This window comes from Rhinopithecus roxellana, chromosome 15 (genome assembly GCF_007565055.1).
Source record: "Rhinopithecus roxellana isolate Shanxi Qingling chromosome 15, ASM756505v1, whole genome shotgun sequence".
NCBI classification, from domain to species: Eukaryota; Metazoa; Chordata; class Mammalia; order Primates; family Cercopithecidae; genus Rhinopithecus; species Rhinopithecus roxellana.
The window spans coordinates 127,546,378-127,570,660 of NC_044563.1; the positions used below are offsets into that span (position 1 = coordinate 127,546,378).

The 24,283-nt window shown below is 48.3% G+C and overlaps 1 protein-coding gene and 1 long non-coding RNA gene across 2 annotated transcripts in view; one reads left to right on the top strand and one right to left on the bottom strand.

Annotated features, from left to right (window-relative positions):
• BTG4 (BTG anti-proliferation factor 4) overlaps nucleotides 1-6,732 on the top strand; it is a 54,146-nt gene extending 47,414 nt beyond the window's left edge. Inside the window, exon 6 of the mRNA XM_010382320.2 lies at nucleotides 6,577-6,732. Coding sequence (XP_010380622.1) covers nucleotides 6,577-6,586 — 10 coding nt within the window. The 3' untranslated portion in view covers nucleotides 6,587-6,732. The remainder of the gene's footprint in view (nucleotides 1-6,576) is intronic.
• An 11,308-nt stretch (nucleotides 6,733-18,040) lies between these two features.
• LOC104677331 lies at nucleotides 18,041-23,297 on the bottom strand. Its single transcript, XR_750032.1, has 6 exons — nucleotides 23,227-23,297; nucleotides 21,055-21,229; nucleotides 20,280-20,400; nucleotides 19,561-19,686; nucleotides 18,776-18,897; nucleotides 18,041-18,131 (listed from the first exon to the last, which is right to left on the bottom strand). It is a non-coding gene; the product is annotated as an uncharacterized LOC104677331 (long non-coding RNA).
• Between the last annotated feature and the right edge of the window lie 986 nt (nucleotides 23,298-24,283).

Here is a 24,283-nt window from a genome sequence, read left to right on the forward strand (position 1 = left end):
TCACATTGGACAACTTGTTGAGTTATACATTTATTATATGTTCACTTTTAAAGCTGTTATTTTAATAAAGGTTTAAAATTTTTCATCCCAGACACTGGCAGTAACTTTAAATAAAGTGATTGGGGCCCAGGAGGAGTCAGTGCCTGGTTATTTCTCTAGGTTGCTAGTTTCTGATCTTGATCTTGACATGATAGGTCCCCACTGTGCATGAGGAAGATGAAGACTTTGGGGTTCTCTGTTTGCTAATATTATCCATTGACCTTACAAAATATTAGTGATGATTTGGAACCAAAACATTTGATTTTTAAAGATACCACATTTTAAGTTCTTAGGATTAAAAATACGCTTTTGTAAAACAGCAGTTGGTATCGTTGTGGTATAGTGGAAGAAACCCTGAATGAGAAGACAGTGGACCCATGTTCTGGATACTTTTTGTTCTCCTCCAGCTTGATGAATGGGGGCAAGTCTGATCCTCAGTTCCTTCTCTCTAGGATTAATATGTTACCTGCCTGAAGGGAAAGGGATAAACTATGCTTTAAACTACATCTTTTTTTTTTTTTACTATTTTCATTTTTCTGGTGTGTGGTATCTCAATGCAGTTTTAAATTTCCCTGATGACCAATGATCTATGCTCTCTTAGATCCTTTCTGAAATATAAGATCCACCCTCTGTTCATATTGGGGAAGCTCTTAAGGGAAGTGATGTCACTTGTTCATACCATCACTAATTTCCAACCTTTTATTCTGTTCAATTATAAATACGGCCCAAACACAATAATAAATAATAGTTGGCATATAGCTAATTGTTATCTTAATGCTATTGATCATAAGGGCATCTCACCTTCACTCCCAAATTGATTTATTGGTTTTCTTAGGATTTGTTGTTCTGCAGCGAGGATGCTTTTTAGGAAATGTTCCATATTGGTGAAGAGCAGAAGATCTTTGTTTTTCTGAATATACTGTAGAGAATGTGGAAGACAGAGTTAATACTCTCATTACCATTTAAGTGCCCTTGGATCTTGTTAGCCAGAATGTGGACCTGAGAGTACTATGTACAATTTTGCTTTTAAATTAAAGCAATAGCTCTTCATAGATGGTGGTTGCCAGAGGACAAACATTCCAGCTCCACAACTATTGCTATGTCTTAGGCAAGTTTGGTGGTTTGTTTTTGTTTTTGTTTTTACACTTCTAGGCCTTGGTTTCCTCATCTATAAGTTAGAAATAAGAGTGGCTTCCACCTTATAAGAGCATGAGAAGGTTAAATGAGATCATGTATGTAAAACTCTCAATCATAACATGGCATGTGGCACATGGCAAGCATGTAATAAATGTTTGCTATTATCTGTCTTATAGTTAGCTCAGGTAGATTGTGGTTTTGGTATATTGCATCAGGGCCCATATACATCTACTTGTTCATTAACACAGTAAATACATCTACAAGCCTACTGTGAGCCTGGCACATGGCCTACATCAGGAAATGAAACAAACATCTCTGCCCTCATGGAGCTTGCATTCTAGCTGAGGAGGGAAAGTAATAACAAGTGCAAGTAAATTATGTAGTGTGTTAGGAAAGGATATAGGAAAAATTCAGGGAAAGCTGCTGAGTAGGGGGAAAAGAGTTGCAAATTAAGATTGGATAGTCAGGGTATGCCTTATTGAGAAGGTGATATTTGAACAAAGATGAGAAGGAGGTAAGGGAGTCAGGGGTAGACCAGGATTGGCACTATTTTGGGATGAGCTCTGGGAGCTGTCCCATGCATTGTAGGCTGTTTAGCAGCATCCCTGACCTCTACCCACTAGTTGTCAGTGGCAACCCCCTCCCCTGAGTCACGACAATCAAAAACATCTCCAGGTATTGCCAAATATCCCATGGGGGACCAAAATTCCTCCTGGTTGAGAAACACTGCCCTAGGGGAAAGAGTATTCCAGGCACAGGGAACTCTTGGGAGCAGTGTCCCCAGTGTGCTTGAGCAGTGAGGAGGAAAGTATGGTTGGAGTTTAGTGAATGAGGGAAAGGGTAGTAGGTAAGAGAGTGAGATATAAGGCCTCATGTCAATATTATCTGGCTTTTGCTCTGAGTGAATTGGGGAGATACAGCAGATTTTGAGCAGATCCAATTTCCATTTTAAAAGGATCACTTTGCTGTGTTGAGAGTAAGCTGAAGAGAAACAAGGGTGGACACGAGGAAGCCATTAGTAAGTATTATAGTAATCCGGGCAAGAGGCAATGGTGGCCTTTGCACAAGGGTGGTATTGTAGTTGATGAGCAGTGGTCGGATTCTGGATATGCTCTGAAGGTAGAACAACAGGATTTCCTGATGGATTGGTTGTGGGTGTGTGTAACAGATGAGTTTCAAGGATGCTTTTGCCTGAAAAATCTGAAGAATAGAGTTTCCATCAGTTGAGATGGGGGAAGGTTTTGGGTAGAGCAGGTTTGGAAAGAAATTAAAAATTGGGTTTTGGACATGTTGAGTTTGAGACAGTCAAGTGGAGATGGCCAATAAACAGTTGGAGGTATGAGTTAGAGAATTGGGGCTGAAGATAGAAATTTGAGGGTCATTGACATATAGATGAGATTTAAAGCTAGAAGACTAAAAGAGACCTCCAAGGACAGAAAATATAAACTGGAGAAGGGGACAGGACTAAGTCCTGGCCCTCCAACATTAAGAGGCCAGAGAAAAGAAGGGGGATTAGCAAAGAAGACTGAGAAGGAACAATCAGAGAAGTAGGAGGAAAACCAGAGGAGGCCAGTGTCTTGGGAGCCAAATGAAGAAAATATGTCAAGGAGGAGAATGTGGTCAGATATGTCAAATGCTGCTGATGGATGAGCATAGGAAATGGACTGTTCTCTGTGATTTGTGGAAATTGGGGTCTAACAGAATTCTGTGGTCTGGATGACCAACATCATTATCAAACCCACAAAATAAATCTGTCTTAGTAACTAATAGAGATTCAATGATGGAGATATGTGTATGGGACAGTTAGCAGGAATCAGGAAGTCTAGAATCTAGTCTCAGATCCACCACTACAAATAGCTTTATAACTTTGAGCAAATTCCTTATCTTCTTTTTCAATAATGTGGCTAAAAGCATAGACACTACCTACTCTGCAGGATTGCTGGGTGGATCAAGTGACACTATATATAAAAGTGGCTTTGAAAATTGTAGTTTGATATAAATATTGAAACATGATATGCTCTTGTTCATAAGAATGAATTGACCTTTAGTGCAGGATGATCTTTTTCTTATCATATACTTAAATTTTATGATTTTTATTTTTAATAGTTAAAATCTGAGATATTTTCAAAAAAGTGTTTTATTGTATTTTTTGAGATAGGATCTCACTCTGTTGCCCAGGCTAGAGTGCAATGGTGTGATCATAGCTTACTTCAGCCTCAGCTTCAAACTTCTGTGTTCAGGGGATCCTTCTGCCTCAACCTCCTGAGTAGCTGGGACTACAGGTATGTGCCACCATGCCCAGCTAATTTATTTTTATTTTTGTAGAGATGGGGTCTCACAGTGTTGTCCAGGCTGGTCTCAAACTCCTGGGCTCAAGCGATCTTTCTGCCTCAGCCTCCCAAAGTGCAGGGATTACAGGTGTGAACCACTGCACCTGGCAAAAGTGCTTTAACAAGATCTTAAAAATATAATTATCAAGCTTGCACAGAAAACAGCACACCATAAGTTTGGGTAAACAAGGTGCCACTTGGGCATCTAAACTTAATATGAGTCACAGTTTTACAGATGGGATTCTGCTTAATTATTGATAATATGTTAGAGAGACATGAAGTTAGCTCACATTTGTACTCCTTATGACTCAGTCATGTAACTACTGTCTGCCCCGTAGAATAGGATTTTAAAAATATTGTCATGAGGTCAGATGCCATGGCTCACTCCTATAATCCCAGCACTTTGGGAACACTGAGGCAGGTGGATTGCTTGAGCCTAAGAGTTCAAGACCAGCCTGGGCAACCTGACAAAACCCTGTATCTACAAAAAAATATGAAAATTTGCTGGGATGGTGGCATGCACCTGTTCAGAAAGGTGAAGTGGGAGGATCGCTTAAGCTCAGAAGGTCAAGGCTGCAGTGAACTGTAGGTAGTGGCGTCACTGCACTCCAGCCTGGGCAGCAGAGCGAGACCCTGTCTCAAAACAAAAAATATTGTCACATGTGGCTTGAGGTCAGAAATATCTGAATACACTGAGGCATTTACTCTGTGAAGAGGTCCGTTTTAGTCAAGGCCATGTGATACATGTGATAAAGTTAGTTACCTCTTCTAGTGATTCTGGCTCCAAGGGAGAAGCATGCTTCATTTCAATGAGTTTAGACAGAAGATCTCTTTCTCTGTCAGAGATGGGCTGCTCTTCCAGCAGGATAGCACTTATGCTTTGGTCCAGTTTTCTGTCCCTGGAAACTGCTGACATTCTTAGTGTGATAGAGAATGCTTCCCTGAAATAGGCCTCCAGGCCCTTGGTCAAGGGAAGAGAAGGCGAGGGAGACAGATCAGTAGGACTTCTAGACAACTGCTATTAAAGCTTTAAAATAACAGCTGAAAGAAAAATGGGGCTTGAGAGTTCTCATCTTCACTTGCCCTCACCATGGGTTATCATTGTCTTTAGCAGTTTTGGTGCGGTTTACGTGTGAACTGTTAAACAGCCACAGAAAGCTGAGATGCTGTGCTCATAGGAAAACCACTTCCGTGAATCAGTGGTACGTGCATTTTGTCATATGCTGCCACGGGAAATCTGATTAGGAAAATCCTCTTCTTGGCCAGGCAGGAGGAACCAAAGGCCACAATGGGACTCCAGTAGATTTGAAATGTTGCAAAGCCTAAAGCATTTATTCTCCTGGGGAACGGGGTCTGAGTCACAGAGAAAGAGAAGCAAAATGCCCTGTACATGTTATAAATACCTTGTAAAATGACCCCAGAAAGGCAGGGTCGGAGTCCTGGTGGGGCTCCCCAGCAGTGATGTGGGCCAGGCAGCGGATCTGCAGCAGAACAAAGCTTCCCACAGAGGCCAAACACTCTCTCCCAATGAACAGTGTGTTTTCAGCACTCTGAGAGGAGAAAACACCTAAACACTGAGATGTCCGCCCCTGGGAACATTCCCACTGCTTCTTTCTTTCTCAAGGTTTATGGCACATGGTCTAAAACAAGACTCTCTGGCCCTAATGGAAATTTACTGAAGGGAAGATTCAGATGACCAGGGAAAAATTGTTTGAGTTCAACTCTCTGAATAAGTCATTTGCTCTACTGTCTCCCAATTTTTCCTACTGTCTCCATCTTATAGAAAACAAACTTAGAAATTCAGAGTTGCTTGTGTATCTGTTTTTATCAATATCCTCCAGTCACTGTTTCCTTAAGCAGTGATTTTTTAAACTTGTGTGTAATAAGAATCACAAGAGGGTGATTCTGTTCTCGAGACCCATCCACAAATTCCTGGTTCTGTGGGGTCTATGTACTTCCATTTTCCCCAGGTTTCCCAAGTGGTTGGTACAGGAGGTCTAAGGACCGTAGTTTGAGAATCACTGCCTTAAAGGGCTCTCAAGACTTTCTTCATCTTCCATGCCTTTATTGTAATCAAGTTTTCAAATCACCTCTCTTGCCTATTGATTTGAAATAACTCTCCTGTTCATTCTCTTAAGGGACAGTTGGTTGGCATGAAAAATCTTTTAGGTAGTTTGGAATCAGACAATCTTCCTTTGACTCAGCTGTGAGTGGCAGCCGCATAGACTCATGGTTATAAGAATGAGTTTTTGGTGTCAAACACACCTCGGCTCGAGTCTTAACTCTTGCTAACTCTGTGATCTTGGGGAAGTTCCTTGGCCTCTCTGAACCTCAATTTCCTAATTTCTAAAACAAAGATAACAAAAGTACCCCATAGTGTTGTGAGTTATAAATGAGACCATGCCTGCAAGGCACCCGGCTGAGTTCCTGGCACACGGCACTTGCACCACAACCTGAGTTTGTTTACCCATCCGTAAAATGGGATTAAATTCTCATCTATTGCATTGAGTTGTTTGAGGATCAAGTGAAATAATGTGTAGAGAGTGCCATATGTGAGTATTTTCTGGTTTTATTAAATCCCCCAACAACCTACTATTCAAATATAAACCTTTTTCTAATCCTCCAGTATCGATGAACAGTTTCGCCTCTCAGAATTGTTTAGCAATAGACTGTCATCAGTGTTTAAGGCAGATACCAGCAAGGCACTTCCAATCTACATATCTGAAGAACTGCCAGGACAGGAACAATTTAGATCCTTTTCTGTAGAAAGATGCTGATTGTGCAGGAATTCCTGAAGCTGGAACCATGACTCTTACAGGAAATACCAGCCTGGAACCTCTGGCTTTGATAATGACAGAGATCTATTAATGGGTACCAAGCTATTATGCTTCTCTGGGCACAAGCCAGAACATATTCATTTTACTGATTAAAGAAAGCTCTTACACTGTGACATTTATTATGCCTTAGCTAAATTACTTATTTCCAGGAGGGAATAAAATATGTCAGGATTTTAGAAAATAAATTATAAAATTTGTTCTTTTTGCTTTCATTTATCTGTACTGGACCCTAGAATTTTATAACCCTCATCTGGGAATGAATTTGCAGCACCTGATAGAAGAAGGCACCTTGGAAGGTACTGCCTTGGGCTTCCATGGCAGGAAGATGAGAAGCAACCTTCAGGGTGATTTCTGGAGCCTGAAAAGAATAAAAAACAAAACCAAAGCTATCCTTTTGCTAAAAATTCTCATGCATCTCAGCTATGTAACATCAGCCAAATTGATGAGAAGTAAATGCATTGGGGCATTAATTTAAATTGCAACAGGGTAATGGAAAGAGTATTTAACTGCATATTTAATATTTATGCTAAATATGACAATCAATTTACTACTTTTCTAAATAGAGGTTGACTAGACTAGAGGGCTCTTGAGCCATAATGCCTGGATTTTAACCTTGGCTCTGCCTTTTTGGCTGTGTGATCTTGGGTAAGTTTATTTAACCACCCCATCTCCTCTGCTCAATTTTAAAATAGAAAAATAATAGTATCTGTGTCATAGGGTTTTTTTGAGGATTATGTGAGTTAATTAATGGAAATTATTAGAATACTTTCTGGCATGTAGAAAGTGACTAATTCATTCTACCTGTGGTTAATATCATTCGAGAGATTAGACTTTAGTTTGGTAAAATAACTCCCATCAATCCCCTTAAAGGAGATACTAGAAAGTTTGCTGTTCCAGGTGCTTAATCCTAGGGAATATCTGCCATCTCAAAGCCTTCTTCCTGGCTACCCTGACCTTCTAGGCTCCATGAGTAACTGTTCCACAGAAAGGCCAGAAACAAGACTTACGTGAAGCTGGGGGATGAGGAGGTGCAGAATGGAGAGGCCATACTGGTAAACCACAAACTCCCAGAAAGGTCAATAGGTTGCACAGTTATCAACTCTTCCTTCTGCACTGTCTGAGGTTTTGGAAGATCCTGCAAAGAGCTCTTTGGGTCTACAGAGATCAGGAGAAACCAGTAATAATTTCACTAACTTTTCTGTACAATAACGATATGTTAACAACACAACTCAATTTAGGAAAAGGTTTATTGCAACCATCTATCATCCATCCACCCATCCATCCATCCTCCTGTGCTATATATGCGTCATGCTACAGGCTCTTCTGTCCATCTTTATGGAAAAAAAGATTGAGTTTCAGTCAATAGGAACAGAGGGGCAAGGACAGAATGAGGGTCTACAGAAGATGGCAACAGATTTTCTTCTTCTATATCCTTGAGTTGCTTGGAGCATTAAATGTAACGTACTCAGAACAGTGCTAGTACATAGTAAACATTCAGCAAATGTTAACTATATTTAAGATTCTTACTTCCCTACAGTATTGTCTGTAATGGGCCTTGAGTATTTAAAATTTCTATTGTCTTTTTATTGTTCTTGAGAGAACAGTAAAGAATAGATTGGTAGCAAAGTTTAGGGAAGACTGCTGAAGTAGCAGTCAGAAGACCTGTGTTCTGGCCCAGGTTCTGTAAGACCCCAAGAAAGTCACTAAACTTCTTTGAGCATCAGTTCTCATCTATTAAAAAGTAATTAATAGTCTTCTACTATCTTCTAGAACTAGAATATATAAACAAGATAATGTATATAAAATTACTCTCAAAATTATAAGGCCTGTATAATGGCAAGACAAAGAAGGTTGAAGTGGGGCTGGGAACCCTTAAAGGAGAGCCCATCTCTCTGCCATTCCCTTCCTAGTTTCATCCAAAGAAAGGAGGAATTAATAATGAGATTGGTCAAGTTCTGGAGTCAGTAAACTTTTTTCTGGAAAGGGCCAGATAGCAAGTATTTTAGGCTTTGTTAGCCAAGACCCAAAATTAGGGTTCAAAGTTAGTGTTCCCTATCCTCATGGTAGAAGTGTGGCCTCATTCTCCTACAAAGCCTTCTCTTGCTTCTCTGGTCCAGAAAAGCAAGTGCTCTGCCCTCCCGAGAACTCACCAAAATGTGTTACCTGCATCTTCTTTTGGCACTGCCTTTATAGTGTTGAACAAGTTTTCATATGAGGAAGCAAGTGAAGAGCGCAAGGTCTGGGGAAAGACTCTTTGGGATTGGATTCCAGCTGAACTACTCACTAGCAATATGATCTTTGAATACTTTCTTGACCTATCCAGGAGCTTCAGTTCCCTCATCTATGATAAGTAATAGTTCCTACTTTACTGGCTTGTTGTAAAAAGTAAATGAGTTAATACATCTAAAGAGTTAGAATAGTATGTGGCATATTATAAAGCACTCCATAAAAATTTTATTCTTCTTTTGTCATTTTTTCTCTAACCATTTTAATATGTAAAATCTTTCTTAGCTTGTGGACCATGCAAAAACAGGTAGCAGGTTGGAGTTGGCCTGTGGGCCACAGTTTGTGCTTCCCTGCTCAAATTCAGGGGTGTTCATGGTGCTGTGCTTACCTGGAGCCTGCATTGTGGTCTACTGAAAGGCACACATTCATTTTCTGTTACTTCCACTTGGGAGGTGTGTGAGTTGAAGCAGACCTGGCTCTTCAGGTTAGGCAAGCCATGTTCTCTCTTGACTTCCAATTCCAAGGAGTGGTATTGGTAAAGTGATTTGGGGTCCCTTTGGGGAACAAGGTCTTCTCTTCGTTCATTTCCTCTGTTTTTCTCCCTTTTTGTTTTTTCCCTTTCCTGCCTCACACCTTTACATTAGCTCCTTCTAACATGTGGCTGGCTGATAGAAGGTGAAGTCCCAAGATTTAGATTCAGTGTTTGGTGGGGAAGGCAGGAAGCCTTTGGAAATCCCCTTTTGGAAATGTGCCCAGTTATAGTCATAAGGGTACTTTAATTCCTATTTGTTATTCCTTATTTGGGAAAATCACTTGGGGAACTTTAGTGTGCGGGTAGAGAGAAAGAGATGTTTGGCAAGGCAGGATTCTAACATTCCTAGATCCCGGGGGTTACCCCATCATATACCTTCAGTGCCTCCTGTGAAAATCCCAAACAGGAGCTACAGGGGAAAAGGAAGTTACCTGGTTTGTGATATACTTGTTCTTGCAGTTCAGCTTTTTCCTTGTGGGCTTGGGACCAGATGTCTGCTTTCTTCAGGATGGAGAAGAATGGTGAAGTCCAGATGACATCAGCTTTATCATATCCGAACAGAGGGGAATAAAATAGTTATTTGGGCAAGGGCCTAGGGTTGTGGCCAAAGCCAAAAGGAGCCAGCTGTAGCATCGGGTATGACAGGCAGCCTCTAAGATGGCCCCAGTGACCCCCTAATGTGTATCCATGCCCTTGAGTAATTCCCTCCCCTTGCATGTGGATTGGATCTAGTGGTTCATCCAAATGAATAGAACATAGCAAAAGTGATGGGTTGTTATTTCTGAGATTAAGAGACAAAAAGACTGTGGGGCTGGGCACGGTGGCTCACGCCTGTAATCTCAGCACTTTGGGAGGCTGAGGTGGGTGGATTACTTGAGGTCAGGAGTTCAAGACCAGCCTGATCAACATGGCAAAACCCTGCTCTATTAAAAATACAAAAAAATTAGTTGGGCGTGGTGGTGCACACCTGTAATCTCAGCTAATTGGGAGGCTGAGGCAGGAGAATCACTTGAACCCAGGAGGCAGAGGTTGCAGTGAGTGGAGATTGCGCCACTACACTCCAGCCTGGGTGACAGAGACAGACTTTGTCTCAATAAAAGACGTTGGCTTCCACTTTGCTCGCCCTCTCTCACTCCCTGGCCTGCTTGCTCTGAGAGAAGCAGACTGCCATGTTGTGAGCTGCCCACGAAGTCCTTGTGGCAGGAATTGTTGTCTCTAGCCAACAGCCTGCAAGGACTTGAGGTCTGCCAAAAGTCATAAGAGTGAGCTTGGAAGTGAATCCTCCAGCAGTCAAGCCTTGAGATGACTGCAATCCTGGCCCACACCTTGATTGTAGCTTGTGGAGACCCTGGGCCAGAGGCACCCAGGTAAGCTGCACCCAGATTCTTGGCCCAAAGACACTGTGAGAAAATAAATGTCATTTTAAGCCATCAGATTTTGGGGTCATTTCTTACAGGGCAATCAATAACTAATGCATTGGGCTCCTCTAATGTTCTTCCTAAAGAACCTACTGGGGATACACACCTATGGTGATGGGAATTCTAAGTGTAGCATTAAGACCTATCAAAACATGGCCAGGACTGGCAGCAGAAGGCAACGCTGGAACAGGGACAAGCCTGACCTCTTTCTAGCCTCTGATCCTCCAGCCCTGGAGCTCCTATTAGCGCTGCAGTGAGCTGCTTCAGGAATGGGATCAACAGGGGGCAGGCAGTGGCCTGGTCCCTGAGAGAAGTGGTGACTGTTCCATAGAATATATCTCCAGGGTAATTCTCCAAACACACAGGGGTTCCTGAGGCAATCATCTAGGATGAAATAGTCAGCACTGAGTTCCGTGCTTGGTCCTTACCTGTCCCACGTGGTTGCCTTGGGAGTCTCTTTCTGAGGCCCCCTATCAAAGACAGAAATACAGATCTCCTCAGCCAAGTCCAATCCAGGAATCAGTACCTGGGTGTGCAAGAGCTGGAGGTGGCTCCACTTCCGTCGGTACTGCAGCTGACCCAGGGCCCTAGCCAGGAAGTTCTGTCTCTCCCTCACCACCCCCTGAAACTCATCAGAGAGACGCTGAACCACCTAGAACACAGGGAAGGTAATGGTCAAGTTAAGATGAGCCTTCTTTCGCTTTCTTCACGCTCCCCTTCTGGCATATCCATGGTTCCTTGAGCCCACCTACCCCTGTATATTACATTGCCCTGAAGAGCCACATCTGATGACAAGGGAGGATGTACTCATCACATGCGGGTTGCCTTGTTAGCCTCAGAGCCTCACCTTCCTGGGGCAGGTTCCAGACCTGTGGGCTCTGATTCCTGCTTTGCTGCAGCCGCGTCTCCTCCTCCTGGCCCTGCAGCCGGCGAGCAGCTTGCCTAAGCTTTTCTGCTACCTGCGTTAAACTCTGCAGGAACTTCCGCACACCCAGCACCGCCTGTGCCTCCTGTTCCCACTCTTCTCTGTCTGCTGCAAATGGCAGAGAAAAGTGCCACATGGCAGCGACCACCACCAGGGGTAGGGAGGAGAAGAAAAGACAATAGATTATCGGAGTCAGGGGAACCTGCCAGGTAAGAGCCAGGGCCTGACGTAGCTCAGGAGAGCCGAGCACATTCAGAGGGCAGGAGGGGCTCCCCACCGGGCAGCGATCTGTGGTGATGCACTCCCCAGAGATTTCTGCTGTGGGGATCTGAGCCTAGGAGATGCTTTCCCACCTTGAGAGAGCAGGCCCTGCTCTGGGCTGCTGTGTGTGCTCAGAGCCCTGGCTCTTCTCTCCGTCTCCTGCAGGCAGCGGGACTCAAGGGCCCGGCAGGCCTCCTCTGCAGCCCCCAGCTAGGTAGGACAGAAGGGACAAAGGAATGGGCCTCAGAGGGGAAGGCAGGAGCTCTGGGTGGGGCTCCTGTTGGCTCCTCCTCCCCTACCTCCGTCCATCATGCTTCGATACTTAGGGGTGACTGGAATCTTGGGCCTGGGGCTGGGGAATCTTGGGACTGTGTCTTCTCTGAGATGGGTTTCATTCCCATGGTTGGGGGAGAAAAGGACTCCAAACTTTCAAAAAGAAAATGTGCCATCTTGGCAGATGGGTGGGGACCATGAGGTGGTACCTCTGGGCCTCACCTGCTGCTCGGCGCCATTTCCTGCCGTGAAGTGGAGCTCCTGGCTCAGGTGCCCCAGGTGTTCCAGTAATCGCTCCTCCTCCTGTTCCTGGTGGCACCAATACTGCTCCCCGGCTCTCAACTCCTGCTCCAGGACGTCCAGCTACAATATCCAGCCTGTTTAGGGCTTACTGGCTTTTTCTGTTCATGGTCCTACGTGGTCTGGCTGTGGATCCCCAAAGCTTCACAGGGTAATGGCCCTCCCCGACCTCGGGTATCCATGACTAAACTTGGTGAGGCCATCAACTTGGTTTTACTTTTATAATTTTTGAGACGGAGTCTCGCATTGTCGCCGAGGCTGGAGGGCAATGGCGCAATCTCGGCTCACTGCAACCTCTGCCTCCCGGGTTCAAGCAATTCTCCTGACTCAGCCTCCTGAATAGCTGGGATTAAATGTGCCTGCCACCATACCAGGCTAATATTTTCGTAGAGATGGGGTTTCACCATGTTGGCCTGGCTGGTCTTGACCTCTTGACCTCAGGTGATCCTCCCACCTCTGCCTCCCAACAACATGGTTGTAGCTAGAAAAATAACCATATATTTTCTTCAAGCTCCCTGATTCCTCCCTCCCTCCTGGTGACATCTGTTCCAGAGTTCCCCGTGCCTCCTGCCGCCACCCTTCTCTTGGGAAGTCCAGAGGAGACAGGCACATGGTGGCAGGAAATTGTTCTAACCCCCCCCCCCCCATATCATGAAGACATACTGACCTGTGAAACAGTGGTGTCAGGGCTAGAATTGAAATTTCTTGGCTTCTAACAAGAACCTTTTATTTATCGCATACCTTTTATCACAATTTCTGAAATGTAACTGGACTGAGAATGTATGGGGGGCCCTAAATCATTTTCATTTTGGTGGAGATCTGCCAAAGGCTGAATTACTGCAATAACCTCCTGACGGGGCTTCCTGAGCTAGTCTGGCCCCAGTCCCATGCATCCTCTGCACAGCTGCCAGGGAGAGCTTTCTAGAATGCTGACTGTACATACACATACATAAACATAAAAATAAATGGGAGGAGGTGTGCCAACTTGTGAAGTGGCTGGGTTTGTTGGGAGAGATTGGGGGAGAGGTAAGGAGTGCCTAGATGGGGATGCCATGGGGGTGTTGACTGTGGGTGGAGGGAGAGGAATGGGCAGGAAAGTTTTTGCTTCTTCATTGACATACTTTAAAAATGTATGAGTAACTTACATTTTGTACTGTTCCATATTTTCCAATATTTAAAGTCTTGCATTTATATTTGACTATATCCCATGTCTGGGAACCCTTCAGCAGCTCCCCGTGGCTTTCATGATAGAAGACACATTTCTCATACTTGCTGCCTTTGCATTTGCTTTCCCTGAGGCTGGAGTGACTTTCTCTGCCGTCTCTCTGCTGCCTGCATTACCTCATTTGGGAAGCCTTGAGCTCTCCTCTGTGTGTTGAGATGCCCTCCCCTGAGCTTTCTTAACACCCTCGTAAACCACCCACTGTGTTTGGGACGCATGGCCAGCCAGTTTCCTGGGAGCCCTATCTAGTTGTCCTTGTATCTCAATGCCCAACATGTTGCCTGGAACACAGCTCTCAATATGTAGTTGCTGAGTGAACGAATGAATGAATAAATGAATACGATAAACCCCCCTACATACCAGACCAGGGTCTCTCACTCCCCGAGGTAAGGCCTCCAGCACCTGGACAACGGGCACCACCACTCTGGCAGAGGGATCCGTTTGAGCTCCAATGATGGGACCAGGCTTCCCAGTCCAGGGGTCTATGGCCTGAGCCCCAATCGAGATTGGGATTAGACCTGTGGGATGCCAAGCCCACCACTGGCTTTAGAAACCAGAGATGGGGAAGGAAGGAAGGGGCAGTCATAGGAAGAAAGATGCATGGCAAAAAGGCAGCAAGAAGAGCCCCTGACCTCCTTTTACCCTTCAAGGGGCTCTAAGCTGGGTTATAGGGCTCCTGGTGGCCACAGCCCTGGTGTGGGGGTGGGTGGTGAGTTTCTGAAGTGCTGGTCTTTGAAAGGACCCAATTTTCTAGGGGAGGCATACATGATTTATGGTCCTGGGGTTTTGGAATCTCTGGGCACCTTTAATTTTGGGTCACAGCAGCCCTAGCAGAAGCTCAGAATGATGCCTTTCCTTGGCTCATGGGTACTCCTCCTGAGCTTTACAGGGTTTTGTCTCCCAGACCTAAGTCACATTCCTGAACTCTCAGAGGTCCCAAATTCTCTCCTATCTTTTCCATCAGCATCTTCCATTGAGCCTGCAGGGGTATGTCATCACCAGAATTCTCATCATGCTCCATGCCCAGGATAGGCACCATGAGCCCCGAGCCCTCAGGATCTGGGATCTCCGTTCCATACAGGGCTGGGACCCACAGCTCTGTCCCGGGATAGCGCATCATTCCTAACACTAGGGGGAGGGTGAGTAAAGAGGAGTTGAGGGTCAAGCACCACTCTGAAGTCTTTCCAAGTTCAAAGTGCTATGTCCTTGACCAGAGAGGCTTCCCTGCAAAGACTGCATTTGTTTCCTTTGGACCCAACTTAGCATTCTGAATTCAGAAGGGAAGAAAAGACAATGCCTTAATGGCCTGTTTTGGAAGAAGCAAGTGGGAATTGAGTGGCATCAGACCTTTTGAGAAGCTGAGAACAACTTCTAAAAGAAGGGGGCTTGTGTTCTTGAGCACCTGCCATTCATCAGAATCTGAACTCAGAACTCCAGAGAAGCTGTATTTCACTCAGTCCTGCAACCTAAGCTATAAAGCCTGTCACCCAGGCTGGAGTACAATGATGTGATCTCAGCTCATTGCAACCTCCACCTCCTGGATTCAAGTGATTCTCCTGCTTCAGCCTCCCAAGTAGCTGGGATTACAGGCTCCCACCACCATGCCTAGCTATTTTTTGTATTTTTAGTAGAGACAGGGTTTCACCATATTGATCAGGCTGGTCTTGAACTCCTGACTTCAAGCAATCCACCTGCCTCAACCTCCCAAAGTGCTGGGATTACAGGCATGAGCCACTGTGCCCAGCCACTATGCACAATTTTACTCTTCCTTTTAAAAGATGGTAAAACAGTGGCAGGGAGGGGTTAGTATTAATAACTTGCCCAAGGTGAAAGAGTTAATAAATTGTGGGGCAGGTCTTCAAACTCAAGTCAATTCTGACCTGGTTCTTTTGTTGTTGTTGTTGTTGTTGTTTGTGGGAAGAGGGCAATTTCTAGAAAGAGTGAGATAAACTCCAGGAAGATGCCACTCCTACTTCTCCTTGCCTTTCCTTGTACCAGGGCTGTGGGGGAGGTGGAGTTGTGGGATGGGCTCCTTTCTTGCGTTTATTCGTGGGAAGTGAAAGATTGCTGCAGAATGAAGGTGAGAAGGGATTGAGGACTCAGGAGATTCAGGCTTTTGGCGGGGCTTTGCAGCTAATTAGCTAGAGGACCCCGGTTGGGCAACTCATTTAACTCTCTGAACATCAGGTTCCCCACTCTAAAATGGGTGTCATAGCACCTGTTGGTGGTGTTTCATGAACCGTGAGGTAACAAGAGAATGTATGCTCTATAACATAAACTCAATGGCATTGGCAAGAAATTAAGACAGGGATGCAGTCAAGCACTCATGGAGTCAGGGCATGAAGTCATGGAGTTCCTTCTCTCTTCCCCTGGTCATGCATGTGCATGGCCAGTGGGGCTGCAGCCCTGTCCCTGAGCTTATGAGCCGAGGAGCATCGAAGCACCAGGTAATTCTGGGCCTGAGATATTGAGGCCTGAGAGCCTCTGGCCCAGATTTGTCCATACCTATCCTGCCACCACTGGCTTCAGTGTCATCCGCTGCTGCCAGCTGCCTCTCCAGCCTCCGAGCCTGCTGCAGGATGTGGTGCAGACTCAAGGCCAGTGCCTGTCTCATGTCCTTGATGGCAGCCTCCAGAGGCCTCTGTATATCTGACTCTGGACTCCCCTGGCACTGCTGGAGCACTGCAATCACTTGTCTCTGGGCCACCAGCACATTGGTGTGCAGCACGGCCTGTGACCCTCCCATATGGGGCAATGTCTGGCCCTCTCGTCGGGAAGCCCCCTGGAGCTGGACTGGCTTCCCGCTCAGTGGCTCCACAAAGCTGTCACCAGGCAGCATGAGGTTCCCCGAAGCATCTCGCAGCCCTCCCAGTACAAGCAGCTGACCTGGAAGCAAGACACCAAGAGGGCAAGGTAGGAGAGGGACACAGCAGGGATGTAGGCAGGTGTGGCATAAGGGGAATTAGGGCACAAGGGTGGAGGTGAGCTGTGGGAGGGAAGGAGGAGGGGGTGAGGAAGAGGGCAGGGGCTGCAGGTGGTGACAGGTGGGAATTAGGGCACAAGGGTGGAGGTGAGCTGTGGGAGGGAAGGAGGAGGGGGTGAGGAAGAGGGCAGGGGCTGCAGGTGGTGACAGGTGGAGGAATGGTCCTTTTTGGTTGAAAAGTGTCCATTAACTTTATGGAACTACCTTGCATCTCTTCCGCTCTCCAGGGGCACTGGAGTAGAGATGGGGAAGGGGAGAGGAAAGGTTGGGGGTAAGAGGCAGAGTGAGGATGAAGGGTGGAAAGAGGGTGGTGGGTGGAGTTTGCGGCTCAGACCAGAACATGGAGAGTGTAGGGGGCTGAGAGGAAGGGGACTGGGAGGCCAGGCCAGGCATGGAGGAAGGCAAGGGAGGATATTGCCAAGGGCTGCCGGGAGACCTGTGTTTTCATCCAACCCGACTCCCAGGATGGGTGAGATGCCTCCTGTGACTGGATCCTCCATGGGCCCCCCCATCTCCAGAGGGGCCAAGGTCTTGGTGAGAGGATTGCAGTATGTCCCCCCAAGAGTGAGCCACTGCCTCGTTTGGGGGTGCAGAGTCACAGCCAGCACAGGCCACCTCAATGCCTGTGATGGGATCTGTCATGAGAGCCCCCAGCTGGGACGTCCTTCTTGGCTGCAGGATGGGCAGGTGCGTGGCTGGAGGGGAACCTGTGGTGGGACTGGTTGGGTAGGGCACATAGGGCAGGACGGCAGCTTCTGATGTTCGGATGCCACCTGGAGAGGGATACAGGGATACAGGCAGCTGTTGGTACCCTTTAATGCACCAGCCTCCCTCCTTAGCCCTGCAGAGCAGGGACAGAGGGGCCTTGGGACCTGCCTCATTTTTTTTTTTTTTTTTTTTTTGAGACGGAGTCTCGCTCTGTCGTCCAGGCTGGAGTGCAGTGGCCGGATCTCAGCTCACTGCAAGCTCCGCCTCCCGGGTTTACGCCATTCTCCTGCCTCAGCCTCCCGAGTAGCTGGGACTACAAGCACCCGCCACCTCGCCCGGCTAGTTTTTTATATTTTTAGTAGAGACGGGGTTTCACCGGGTTAGCCAGGATGGTCTCGATCTCCTGATCTTGTGATCTGCCCGTCTCGGCCTCCCAAAGTACTGGGATTACAGGCTTGAGCCACCGCGCCCGGCCAACCTGCCTCATTTTACTGTGCAGCTCATGGCATCCTCTGCATTCAGCAAGAATGTCAAGGTGAAGAGGGGAAGGAAGTATTTACTACTCTGCTGGTCACCAAGCCCCACTGTCCAAGGAGAGAGCCCTGCTTCCTGTGCTGTCTTCCCTGGGAGCTCATTCCTGAGAGTCCCAGCAAGCCCAGCCTCATATCTGAAGCCCAGAGCTGAGTTGGGGATAGTTAGTGGGCCAGGGGCTCACCAGCATTGGAGTCTGTAGTGGGCACCAGGGTAGCTCGCAGCAGATCATATCCCAGGTGTCCAGCCTCGGGCAGCACCCGCCCAGTGTCAGGGTGGATGAAGTAGCCAGAGGGTATGGAGCCTGCGTGGCCCCTGGCTGGAAGCATCAAGCAGTTGGGGCCAGGGACCATCAACTTGGTGACGGAATTCACACTGATGTCATCAGCACCAGGAGGGCCTGCTGGGGCTGCAGGAAAGCAAGCATTGCCTGCTCAGCTCTGGGCTGAGGGCCAGGGGGGTGGGGGGAAGGGAACATGCAGGGACTCCCTTGGCTGGTGACTGGAAGGAGCTGGTGAGAACCAGCTCCTCCCTAGTCCCCACAGACATTGTGCCCCTGAGGGGCAGGGGTCTCATCTTTGCTGAGTCCAGGGCAGGATTCTATGTGTCATTGTGGTATCATTGTGCAGGCCAGCAGAGACTGGAAGAGCCTTGGGAAATGGTGGTGACAGCCTATGGGGGCTATAGGACTCCCAGGACTCAGCAGGCCTGCAAGTCCCCAGGGCAGGTTCATCATTTCCCAAACTTGGCCATTTGCCTTCATCTGCCAGGCTTTTATTTTCAGGAAGTGCCACCAGATCTGTAAAGCTATGACCTGCCATGGCTTTGTTTCCTCCTTGGTTCTTCCCACATTCGAGGCTCCTTCTTCTTTTGGGCAGGCACTGCATGGGAAGCCCCTCCCAACCTTGGGGTGTCCGCTCTGTTTTGACCTCTTCTACCTCTCCTCCCCTGCTGGGTGTCTGGGGGTGGAACTGGAGTTTCTACGGGGCTGGTCACCTTGATTCAGGGTCAGGTTTCCTGGGAGGCCCTGGCTGAGGCCCAAGCAGAGCTCACCTGGCCGCAGTAGCTCCACCCCAGTGCCAGTGCCCAGAATGCCCCAGGCCCTCAGGCGGTGGCCCTCCTGCAGCACGACCTGGGACAGGTGGCCCAGCACAGTGTCCAGCTGGGGAACTGCCCTGCAGGGGCAGCACAGGAGCAATCAGGGGTGGGAAAATGACGTTTTGGCCAGTTCTGGGACCTCATGCAGCCACACTCACTCCTCCCCATTTCATGTCTCCCTGTCTGACCCAGGTTGGCCAGGTCCACACCCTTCTGAGTTCTGCCCAGCCGGAGAGGGCTTATCTGACCTGGAGCCCGTCCGTGCTTTCAGCAGCTGCTGAGCCTCCATCAGCGCTGAGCAGAAAAAGGCCCACTGTTCCTGCCTCTGGAGGAGGTCTCGGTGAAGGAGCTTGAGTTGGTGATGCAGGCTGGCTGCGTACTCGCCTGCCATGTGCCCCCTCCGGCTGGCCTCCTCCTCTGCGGCCCTGGTAGCTGCCTCAGCAGCCTGGGTCAGAGACAACCCTGCCTGCCTACCTGCAGGCACTACAGCCATCAGGGACAGCAATCTCAGGGACACCCCGCTCACCCTGGGAACTCCAGGTTATTCTGGGCAGGCATGGCAGCAGTGGCAAAGTGGGTGAGAAATTCCCAGGCATGGTAGGAACTGTAGCTGAAAGCCTTCGGGCCAGGGAGATGGAACAGGTTGGGGAGGTGCTAAGGGAGGGAGCCTGGATCTCAGTGAGGGGAGGGAGTTGTGTTTGGGCACACAGACCGGAGAGGAAGGCATGAACCAAGCCCACCTGCTGCTGCTCCCTCTGCACGCTCCCCAGAAGCCGGTTAGTGGAGGCTGGGAGGCAGCGCCTTGCTCCCCACATCTGCTGCAGAGAACGGGCTTCACGCAGAAGTTTAAGGTAGAGGAGTTTGAGCTGGGAGAGGGGGTGGATTGAGCGTGTGTGAACTCTGTTCCGGAGCCACCCAGCCTCTCACTGTTGTGATTGCAGCGCCCCCTGCTGCCAACAGCTGCAGAGACTCCAGAGCCCCACCCCCCACCCCCCAACCCAGACACTTGGAAAGAATGAGTGAAGATGGACACAGGCTGGTCCCAGCCAGTCTCAGCACGCACATTCTGCTGGGGAAACCCTGGCCCAGTTTTGGTACTTGGACTTCTAGTGTATTCTTTTTGCTTCTAATGCCTGTCATCTACTGGCATAAATGTGCTTACCCAGTTGGGCCACCGAGGACTCGGGATGGAGATCTGAGGAGGAACTCCAGTGGTGGCCTTGGTAGATTCCCTATCATTGGTCTGAAGCCCTAGGTTTCATGGAACCAGTCCTAAATTTAATCTTCTGTCTCCCCTTCCCATATACCCTCCTTTATTGTGATTCCTTAAGGAGTTGATAGACTGAGGATTTCTTTGGACTCTATGTCCCATAACCAACTCTCCTGAAGAGGAGACTCTTTCCAGCCCCACGTGTTCCTCCAGTCTTGGGTAGAAGTGTTGCCTGGAGCTGCCAGTTACCTCTTCCTTGGTCTGGCTGAGTTTGGCTGTCACTGACAGAGACTGCCTGAGGAGGATTCCAAAGAAGGCCTCTGTGTCAAACCACTCCAGGTCTACTGCTCCTCAGCCTCCCAGCTCCCACCTGTAGGGGTCGGGAGATGGGGAAGCAGGATTATCCTCCTGAGATGCAAATGTGAGCTTCCCTACAGATCTTCCAAGCATCTTCCTATAGAGCGTCAACAATCCAGGCACAGTCTTGCTACTGAAAGTGTCGTTTTTGGGTAAGGAGCATCAGTGTTACTGAGGAACTTGTTAGAAATGCAGAATCTCAGGCCTCATCCCAGACCTACTGAAGCAGAACATCCCCAGGAAATTCATATGCACATTAAAGTTCTAGGAGCACAAACAAATCCCAGTGCTGCTGTCTGAGGACCATGCTGTGAGTAGCAAGGACAGAAGGGGAACCCCTCAGCGTGACATACAATAAATACCTTCTGCAACTTGCTCCTCTAGGTAGTATTGGTCACTGTGTAACTTGGCCACTTTGTACGCGGTTATACTATGTTTCTTTTGGAAAGTGTGTTTAGCTGTCTCTTTCCTCCTCTGTATTGCATATGCCTAGTACCCGGCAGTGTCTGACATACAGTAGCTACTCAGTAAATATTTTTTGAGCAAATCAGTGGATGAATGAAGAGGAATTGAGCATTAAGCAATCTTGGAAGATGGAAAAAAGAAACAGGAGCTGGCCAGTTGGATTTGGGGGTACCTCTGGGATTCTAGCCCACCTGTCACTCACCAGGACCCCCCTCAACCCTTGGGGCATCAGAGTCTTGGTGAGATTGGCCTCTCCTCATTGACATTATCCCAGTTCTTAGGGAAGTGTAGGCATCGAGGTTGTATTCTTGCTGATGTCTCCTGAAGGTGGGGTGGGGAGCAGCCTTCCGAGCCCAGCTCAGGCTGTGACACTGAATCTACGGAGTACGTAATGGGGAGTGGGAAGGGAAGGGCGAGCTGAGGGAGCGGCATCCTTCCTGAAGACTCTGAAAGGAGGCAGCTCGCACTTCACCGTGGTTAGGGAGCACCTCATCCTCTCTTGCTTGGACTAATTGTTTAGGTCTCTGTTGTTTTTCGCCCTCTGATCCATCTCTGAGAACAAATAAAAGGCAGACCAGGTTTTCTCACTTGCTGAAAATTGTTATCCCCTGCCTAGGGGTTAGAGTCCAAACTTCTTAGCAGGGCCTGGAGACTGTCCCATTTTAGTCTTCCTCCCAGTTCCAGCCTTATCCTTGTCCTCACACCTCAGCTCCAGTCATGGGAAACCCCATTTGATTGCCAGAGAAGATGCGTATTGTTTCATGCCTATGTCTTTGCTGTGCTCACAATACTCCCCTTCTCATCTCTGTCCCTCCTCCCCAGTGCGTAACCCCTCCTCCTCAACTCACCAACCCTCTTGTAGGACACGGACCACATTATATTAAATAATTCTCCTATTTCAAACCTCACTAAGGAATCAACTCTTCTGGAAAGTCTGTCCCGACCCCCACCCGCTCCAGGGAGAACAGTCAACTCCTGCCTTAGTGCGGCACCCTGGACACGCTTTAGCTAGCTGCATTGTATTTGCTGACATGTATTTGTTTCAAGCCCTGGAGGCTTGAAACTGCACCTTCATCACCTTTGCATCTTAGCAACTATTAGAATGCTTATCATAAATGGGACTGGAAGACCCACTTACAGGGGATTGGAGAGACGATCTTGTGGAGTGGTTAAGATGTTGCTTGCCTGGCTTTACTCACCATTAGAAACAGGCAAAGCCCCAGCAGCAGCACGATCTCCCCCAAGAGTCCTAGCCAGCCAGACCTCTTCAGGGGCCGGGGGATCCTGGCGATGCCAGTCTGGATGAGATACCTGGGAGTCGTGGAGGCGAAGGGCCCTTCCCCGAAGCACTGGCCCCCTGGCGGGAGGGCGCCGACATACTGGGTAGAAAGAAGTCTGTTCAGTCTTTGTCCCACTGTCCGCCAGAGACTGGCCAGGAGACAGAGTGGGACCCACACTGGCCAACACCGATCAAATAGTTGGATGATTGTGTAAACCTGGGGGCTGGGAGGCAGAATCAGAGTTTTCCTGGGAAACGTATTCACATCAGATGACTCACATCAGATGACTATTTGTATTAGGGAGCTGTGTGCATGTTCTGGGACTAAGCCAGTACAACCTCTTGGACGTTGTGCTGATAGGGAGATACTAAATGCTGTGTGTGGCACAAACAGCACACCTGGATCAGTGGTGGTGCAATGTGCAGGTCACACGGATAAAACCATGCGTGGGTGGGCTTGGGAGATGGGGGTGGAGGAGACAAAGTGGAGAGTTGGGAGAGATAGCTAGAGGTCGTAAGCCGCTCAATGCCATTGATGTCCCTGAATACACACTTGTGTTTCCATCTTCCCAACCTTCCCCTCCTTACACAGCACATGCTGGGCTGCTGTGGAATGAACCTTGCATCCCCAGGACCACCTGTCAACATTGCAGGACCCTGAAACTGACAGGGACATCAGGGCATCTCCTTCCCTGCAGATCTGTCTTAGCTGGTTATGAGGCAGTATTTATTTTTTGTTGAGACAGAGTTTCACTCTTGTTGCCCAGGCTGGAGTGCAGTGGCGCGATCTTGGCTCACTGCAACCTCCACCTCCCGGGTTCAAGCGATTCTCCTACCTCAGCCTCCCAAGTAGCTGGAATTACAGGCATGTGCCACAGTGCCTGGCTAATTTTGTATTTTTAGTAGAGATGGAGTTTCTCCATGTTAGTCAGGCTGGTCTTGAACTCCCAGCCTCAGGTGATCTGCCTGCCTCAGCCTCCCAAAGTGCTGGGATTACAGGTGTGAGCCACCACGCCCGGCCTGCGGCAGTATTTTTTAAAGAGAGGGGAAATAATGGGATAATGTCTTAGATGAGGAAAATTATCGTAGACAAACCATCTTCCGATGTCGGTTGCTGCTCAGACGAAAGACATAAATGCCCGGCTGCTGGAACTGCTGCAGGAAGAGGCTAAGGCTGTGTTCATAGAGCTGGGACTCCTCAGCCAGGGCCTGGAAGCGCCCCCAGTCAAATTGCTCCAGTGTGTAATAGAAATGACTACTGGGGAGAGAGAAAGGAGGGAATACGTTGCCTTTGGGAGTGGTGGCTGATGCAGGGGCATTTCCTCTCTAGGGCCTCCGTGATGGTGGGGCTGTGGTCTCTGGACACTCACAGGTCATACTCTGGGTAATGCTCATGAGTCACCAGGAAGGCCAGGGTATCATTGGCTCGGAGGCAGACTGTGGGGTTTCGGATGCCTGGCTCTGCGGGCAGCAGATCCTCAAGATGTGTGGAGTTGAGGCTCAGTGACCAAGAAGAGGCCAGATGTCCTTCCCTAGACTTTCCTAGGTAAGATTCAGAGAATGAGGGAGAGCCGCCACTCTTCAGATGGGTTAGTGCTGGGACCTGGGAAGGGTAGGGGAGGGATAGGAGGGGCAACAGGTGAGCTGCGATGCCCACCTGGATCCTGGTCTGGACGCCTGGGATCCCCGAGGGGAAGGCCTAGGGAGTGTAGTAGCTCACCATGTGGTCTGGTCAGGCCCAGGAAGCCAAGCCCTAGAACAAGGCAGGGATCCCTCTGACCCTGCAGGCACCGGGGTAAGAGTTTTCCCAAGAGCATGTATACAGTCAGCAGCTGTTCAGCCTGGTTTGTCCATGTTAGCTTCAACTTTCTGAAAAATTGAAGGGTGTCAGAATTTGCATGCACTTCTCAGGGAGCCCTCCCTGGGGTAGTGGTTGCCCCGTCAAACCCCAGCTTCTGGTCACACGCCCTGGTAAGGACAGACACACGCCCTGGTAAGGACAAGGCTTGCATGTGTGTGGTCCCGAGCTGCAGGCCTCCCTGTGGCCTCCATCTGTCCAGCTCTCTTACCATCCATCTTGACCACATAGAGGGGGACAGACTTCTGCCCTAGGTCCAAGTTGCAGGGATGGCCCACAGCACGTGGTGGGGAA